At 42.3% G+C, this 7569-nt stretch overlaps 1 protein-coding gene across 1 annotated transcript; it reads right to left on the reverse strand.

The window, feature by feature from the left end:
• Positions 1-268: 268 nt before the first annotated feature.
• Positions 269-4694, reverse strand: LOC128026560 (uncharacterized). Its single transcript, XM_052613823.1, has 2 exons — positions 3801-4694; positions 269-583 (listed from the first exon to the last, which is right to left on the reverse strand). Exon 1 carries the CDS (start codon positions 4689-4691, stop codon positions 4005-4007), a length of 687 nt encoding a protein of 228 aa, XP_052469783.1. The 5' UTR covers positions 4692-4694; the 3' UTR covers positions 269-583; positions 3801-4004.
• Positions 4695-7569: the final 2875 nt, after the last annotated feature.

Below are 7569 nucleotides of genomic sequence, written 5' to 3' on the forward strand. Positions count from 1 at the left end.
TCTGGCACAACAGTCATGAGTCATCAGTGTAAACAGCAGGACTCAACACACATCCTTGAGGAACCCCAGTGTTCATGATGGTAGTCTGTGAAGAGTTTTTGCCAACTCTTACTGTCTGTGGTCTGTTGGTGAGAAAGTCTAGTAGCCAGTTGCAAAGTGGGGTGCTGATGCCTACAGCACTGAGTTCATTCACCAGATGTTGAGGGATAACTGTATTAAAGGCAGAGCTTAAGTCGATTCAAGTTTATTTATTTGTATAGCGCTTTTTACAAAACAAATCGTTACAAAGCAACTTTACAGAAAATTATGTTTCTACAATATTTAGTAGTAGCTAGTAGTTTGTGCACATTTGACAGGATTTTAGAAAAAAAAAAAAAAAATAATAATAATAATACAAGACGTAGTCAGCTAGACGATGAACTATCAATATTATTAATTAAGTTATTATATGATTCAGTCACACATTTAGCAATAATTGTTAGTTCTGTTTGTTGATTCAGGGTTAGCATCATCTGAGGTCCTCTGAGGGTCAGCATCATCTCTTCTCAGGTGTTCTGGATCCAGACTGGAGCTTGTGTAAATCCTAGTTACCACGGGATGTAAATCCCGTGGCGAAACATAGAAACAAAATACAGACATCATTAGCATAGCTGCTGATCCAACAAAGTAAAATTAGTTTAACCCAAGCTAATGAATAAAAAAGCACCTTTGATCAGATGCAACTACACTCACAATTTAAAAGATACATTATTCGAATGCTTGGCGAAAGAGATGTGTTTTTAATCTAGATTTAAACAGAGAGAATGTGTCTGAACCCCGAACATTATCAGGAAGGCTATTCCAGAGTTTGGGAGCCAAATGTGAGAAACCTCTACCTCCTTTAGTGGACTTTGCTATCCTAGGAACGACCAAAAGTCCAGTGTTTTGTGACCTTAGGGTGCGTGATGGGTTGTAACGTGGTAGAAGGCTAGTTAGGTACGCTGGAGCTAAACCATTTAGGGCCTTATAGGTAAGTAATGATAATTTGTAACTGATACGGAACTTAATAGGTAGCCAGTGCAGAGACTGTAAAATTGGGGTAATATGATCATATTTTCTTGACCTCGTAAGGACTCTAGCTGCTGCATTTTGGACTACCTGTAGCTTGTTTATTGACGAAGCAGGACAACCACCTAGAAGTGCATTACAATAGTCCAGTCTAGAGGTCATGAATGCATGAACTAGCTTTTCTGCATCAGAAACAGATAACATGTTTCGTAGCTTGGCAATGTTTCTAAGATGGAAGAATGCAGTTTTTGTAACATTGGAAATATGAATTTCAAAAGACAAATTGCTGTCTAATATAACACCCAGATTTCTGACTGTAGAGGAAGTAACAGTACATCCGTCTAGTTGCAGATTGTAATCTACAAGATTCTGTGTAGTGTTTTTTGGTCCAATAATTAGTATCTCTGTCTTATCCGAATTTAATTGGAGAAAATTATTTGTCATCCAATCTTTTACATTTTTAACACACTCTGTTAGCTTAGATAATTGGGAAGTTTCATCTGGTCTCGTTGAGATATATAGCTGAGTATCATCAGCATAACAGTGGAAGCTAATTCCGTATTTTCTAATAATATTACCAAGGGGCAACATGTATATTGAAAATAGAAGGGGACCTAGGACGGATCCTTGTGGCACTCCATATTTTACTGATGATAAATGAGATGACTCCCCATTTAAGTAAACAAAATGGTAGCGATCGGACAGGTAGGATCTAAACCATCTTAGAGCCTGCCCTTGAATACCTGTATAGTTTTGTAATCAATCTATGAGTATGTCATGATCTATGGTGTCGAACGCAGCACTAAGATCAAGTAAGACTAGAAATTAGATGCAGCCTTGGTCTGACGCAAGGAGCAGGTCATTTGTAATTTTAACAAGTGCAGTTTCTGTGCTATGGTGGGGCCTAAAACCTGACTGAAATTCTTCATACAGATCATTTTTATGTAGGAAGGTGCTCAATTGAGCAGACACAACTTTTTCTAAAATTTTAGACGTAAATGGAAGATTTGAAATAGGCCTATAATTTGCCAGTACACTAGGATCTAGTTTTGGTTTCTTAATAAGAGGCTTGATAACCGCCAGCTTGAATGGTTTTGGGACGTGTCCTAAAGATAACGACGAGTTTATGATATTGAGAAGCGGTTCTTCGGCTACAGGTAACAGCTCTTTCAGTAATTTAGTGGGTACAGGATCTAATAAACATGTTGTTGGTTTAGATACAGTGATAAGTTTATTTAGCTCTTCCTGTCCTATGGTTGTAAAGCACTGCAGTTTATCTTTGGGTGCAATGGATGAAACTGAAGTGTTAGATGCTGTAGAATCTACATTCGCTATTGTATTTCTAATGTTATCTATTTTATCAGTGAAGAAATTCATAAAGTCATTACTATTTAACGTTGGTGGAATATTTGAATCAGGTGGCGTCTGGTAATTTGTTAACTTAGCCACTGTGCTAAATAAAAACCTTGGATTGTTTTGGTTATTTTCAATGAGTTTGTGTATATGCTCTGCCCTAGCAGTTTTTAGTGCCTGTCTATAGCTGGACATACTGTTTTTCCATGCAATTCTAAAAACTTCTAAGTTAGTTTTTCTCCATTGCGTTCAAGACTACGAGTTACTTTCTTGAGAGAGTGAGTATTACTGTTATACCATGGTACAGTACGTTTTTCTCTAACTTTTTTCAATTTGATTGGGGCAACAGCTTCTAATGTATTAGAGAAAATAGTGCCCAGGTTGTCAGTAATTTCGTCTAATTCATGTGTATTTTTGGGTACAAATAGCAGTTGAGATAGATCAGGCAGGTTATTTTCGAATCTTTCTTTGGTGGCTGGAACAATAGTTCTGCCCAGACGGTATCGCTGTGACATATAGTTAATATCAGTTATACGCAGCATGCACGATACAAGGAAATGGTCTGTAATATCATCACTTTGAGGTGCAATATCTATAGCAGTAAGATCGATTCCATGCAATATAATTAAATCTAGTGTATGATTAAAACGATGAGTGGGCCCGGTGACATTTTGCTTGACTCCAAAGGAGTTTATTAGGTCAGTAAACGCAAGTCCTAATGTATCATTTGCATTATCAACGTGAATATTAAAATCTCCCATGATTAGCGCCTTATCAACTGTAACTAGAAGGTCTGAGAGGAAATCTGCAAATTCTTTTAGGAATTCTGTATACGGCCCTGGTTGTCTATACACAGTAGCCAGAGCAAGAGATACATTGGATTTCTTTTGCATGTCTGACAGAGTAACATTTAGCAGAAGTATTTCAAAAGAGTTAAACCTGTATCCTGTTTTCTGGGTAACATTGAGAATATCACTATATATTGTTGCAACACCCCCGCCACGACCAGTCTGACGGGGCTCATGCTTATAACAGTAGTTTGGTGGAGTAGACTCATTTAGACCAAAATAATCATTTGGTTTTAGCCAGGTTTCAGTCAAGAAGAGTAAATCAAAACTATTATCTGTGATCATTTCATTTACAATAACTGCTTTTGGTGTGAGTGATCTAATATTTATGAGCCCAAACTTTAAAAATTGTTTTTGTTCATTTATGTTACATTTTTCTGGTTTAATTACGATAAGATTTTTTCTAGATCCTACATTATATTTATATTTATATTTTGACCTCACTATTCGGGGAACAGACACAGTCTTAATAGGTTTTACAGCGCAAGTACTTTTAGCATTTAAGCGGGTGGAACAAAACTCATCATAATGGTTATTTGAGAATTGTCTTACTAGTCACATGGAGCGAAGTGTCCTGGAGATGTTGTCAGAGAGAAGCTCCGCTCCAATTCTGCTGGGGTGTAATCCATCAGCGCGAAACAGTCTAGGACGCTCCCAGAAAAGATTCCAGTTATTAACAAATAGCAGTTTCTGTTCTTTACACCATGACAACAACCATTCATTTAAAGCAAAAAGTCTACTGAACCTTTCGTGTCCTCATCGATACGTTGGCAGTGGTCCTGACACGACGATCGTCGCCGCGGGCGTCATGCTGCGAACCGTCTCGATCAGGCTGCTGAAGTCCCTCTTCAGCGTCTCCGTCTGCCGCAGCGTGGTGTTGTTAACCCCGGCATGAAGCACGACCGCTCTGGGGCTCTCGTCGGCCTTCAGGATCGCGGGTATCTGCGCAGAAACATCGAGAACACGAGCACCAGGCAAACAATGAGTGTGCACTTTACCTTCAGCTAACGTAGCACTTACGTGTCGGACGATGGAGTCTCCGATGATCACAGCATCGCGTCCTGTCTCGCGGAGGGGAGCGAAGCGGTTCCGGATGGAGATCTCGAAGGCAGGAGGGGGAGAAGTCGTCGCACGGGACCCAGCTCGCGTCCTCCGCTGTGGATGCACCCAGGGTCCGTGGTGTCCTGGCGTCGCAGTGAAGGACATCTGGGAAGATCGCGTCCTGGGTGCACCGGGCCTGCGCAGAGAAACACACGGAGTAGACGTGGTGGGACTGTTAACCGCACGCTGTATACTTACCCCGGACTTGTGAGCGTCAGCCCGGGATGAATCCAGCGCGGCTCTCCGCTCTCTCAGCTGAGCCTGCCTTACCTCCAGGTCGCGAATCTGCTTCCCCACGGCCTCGAGCTCGAGCTGCACAGAGTGGAGACATTCATCCGCCATTAAAGCAAGTAACAGTGAGTAAAGCAGGGGTAATGTGTGTGTGAATAGAGTATTAGCAATGTAAGCGCAGTTAGCAGCAACCACGCTTGCTGATGCTAACTGGCTAAAAGCTAATAGCGGACCCGGGAGATCAAAATAAAACTAGTGATAGCGAGGCGCTCTGATTGTTTTTGTTGTAGAATACAATAGAGGATATATTCACGCGTTATATAAATGGAAACGATGATGTATAAAATAGATTTTTAAGTTAAAAATAGTCAATGAAAAGAAGATAGTGACGGAGCTCAAACGCAGTACAGCCGTCAACAACAAACAGGAAGTGAATGTTGTTCATCTTCTGGTAAGTCGATGAACAGCATCCGCACACAGCTTTTTTTATTCTCCAGATGAGCCTGACTGAGGTGAAGTGCTGTTGCTATGGCATCATCAGTGAAGCGCTTGGGACGATATGCAAACTGGAAAGGGTCAAATGTGGCAGGTAGGCTGGATGTTATGTGAGCCTTGACCAGCCTTTCAAAGCAATTCATCATAATGGGCGTGAGTGCTATGGGCCTTTAGTCGTTCAGTGTTGTGGCTGGTGATTTCTTTGGTAGCGGTATGATAGTAGTGGCTTTGAAGCATTCTGGTATGATGGCTTTGCTCAGAGAGATGTTAAAGATATCTGTGAGAACATCTGTAAGTGAGTCCAGGTATATTATCAGGACCAGCAGCCTTCCTAGGGTTCACCTTTTGAAGAATCCTCCACACGTCGGCAGGGTCAAGTTGAAGAGTTGCATTGTCCAAGCAGTGTAGAGCTTTTTCTCGGAGTAGTGTTGTTGATTTCCTCAAAACGGCTGAAGAATGAATTGAGTGAGTTTAGGAAGTCTGTGCTGTCCTCGCACGGTAAGAGTATGGGCCTGTAGTCCGTTACTGACCGCATGCCTTGCCATAGGCGTGTAGGGTCTATTGTATCAGTGAAGTGTAACTGGATTTTTTGTTCATAGGCATACTTTGCTGGTCTCAGGCCTCGGTTCAAGTTGGCCCTGGCAGTTCTGAGGGCCTCTTTGTCTCCAGACTTGAAAGCCGCATTCCGTGCTTTTAGGAGCTCACATACCTCCCTGGTGATCCATGGTTTGTCGTTTGTCCTTGTGGTGATATGTTTTATGACACATCTTCCATGCATTTGGATATGTATCCCATCACAGACTCAGTGTATTCAGTTATATTGACATGCTGGTTGGAAGTGGCAGCCTCCCTAAAACAGTCCAATCTGTGCAATCAAAACAGTCTTGGAGCGCTGAAGTAGCCCCCTCTGGTCAAGTTCTAATCAGCTTCACAGATGGTTCGTTCCTCAACAACAGTGGCCTGTAAGATGGCATCAGCATAACAGAAAGATGGTCCGAGTTTCCCAGATGGGGGTGTGGAACAGCTCTGTATGCCTGTTTGATGTTGGAATAGAACTGGTCCAGAATGTTTTCTCCCCTACCAGAATTAAAAAAAAAATAAATAAACCTGGCTACGTGTTCTGTACTAGACTTACTGAGACTTGCCATGGCACTTGTATACTGTTGTTGTTCTCTTGTTGGTCTGATTGCTTCTATTGTTCTCATTTGTAAGTCGCTTTGGATAAAAGCGTCTGCTAAATGATTAAATGTAAATCGAGGTTAGGTGGAAACCTCTCGCATAAACCTATGCTGGACCTATGATGTTTTTGGCTGGTTCTATGTTCATAGCAACCAAATTACTGATGGTCCGGACTAAAAGGAGGCACCCCTTGAGCAGGGCTCCAGCACAGGAGGGTGGGTGAGTATGTAACCCTTTCTGTATATAATTATGTATATTAAATTGCTAGTGGCATGTGTCTACTAATAAACTTTGTGACTTTCCTTTTGCAGTGCTCAATTACAGTTTTTACTAAACACTCGTCATCACCAGCCATCCGGCTTTATGTTACAGTATTAGGCAGCTGAGATCACAGGTTTCTGCGGGTGTCTCCTTGATCATCAGGCCTGGCACAGCACTGTAGGGAATTTCATGGATGTCTGGCCAGGTCACCCTTAGGGGTCTCCTGGCTGCTTAGTTGCGCTGTCGCTTCCAGCGGGAAGTGGAGGTGGCAGTTACAGAAGTATTCTTCTATATGCTGCCTCAGGTGATGCTCCTCTTGCCAGAGGTTTGTAAAATTTGAGCTTGCCTCTTCCTGCGGTTCAGCACCTCTGCGATGCTTAGGAACCTTTAGGTTCACACACTAAGCTCTGTGTACTTTCTGAAAACCACATGGTGGTCATTGTGCACGCAAGACTCTATCTGAAATCCTGTACAGTAAGAGTTACGAGCTCTGCCTCGTTCCTATGAGCTGCTCTATCAGAGTGCCACGAGAGCCCCTCCTTAGAACAGGATTTTAAAATCCATGCTATGGTAAGTGTGCACGTGAAGTCTTTGCGCACTTTCTGAAATCCACACGGTAGTAAGTTCGCACGCTAGTATTCTGTGTTCTTTCTAAAATCCCATATGGTGAGGGCTTCGCACGGTTGCTTTGTGCCCTTGCTTGAGTTGGAAAAAGGCCCGTTCATCTTGGGTGCCACTCCAGCTATGTATCCTCAGATACTTATATAAACAGGGTGTTGCTACTAGAGATCTGTTGAGACAGCTCCTTCAGCAAGCTTATGCAAAAGCAAGACTTAGTATAAAATGCTAGGTTCTTAGCCGTATCCCTTTAAAGGAATCTTTAAAGATTCAGCTCTCCCCCGGTCCGAGGCCCTAACAATTACCATAATTCCTCAAATTAAAACCCATAGACAAATAAATGCTGGGCCTCTTATAGTGGCCAGGGGCGTGGTCAACACAGGCATATAAAGGCCGGTCCTAAATAAAGGCCTGGGGAAAATTTGTGCAGCAGAGC

Source organism: Carassius gibelio, chromosome A13 (assembly GCF_023724105.1).
Source record: "Carassius gibelio isolate Cgi1373 ecotype wild population from Czech Republic chromosome A13, carGib1.2-hapl.c, whole genome shotgun sequence".
NCBI lineage: Eukaryota > Metazoa > Chordata > Actinopteri > Cypriniformes > Cyprinidae > Carassius > Carassius gibelio.

Coding starts and splice junctions, on each gene's coding strand:
- LOC128026560 (XM_052613823.1), bottom strand. CDS start 4,691: ATGGCGGATGAATGTCTCCACTCTGTGCAGCTCGAGCTCGAGGCCGTG.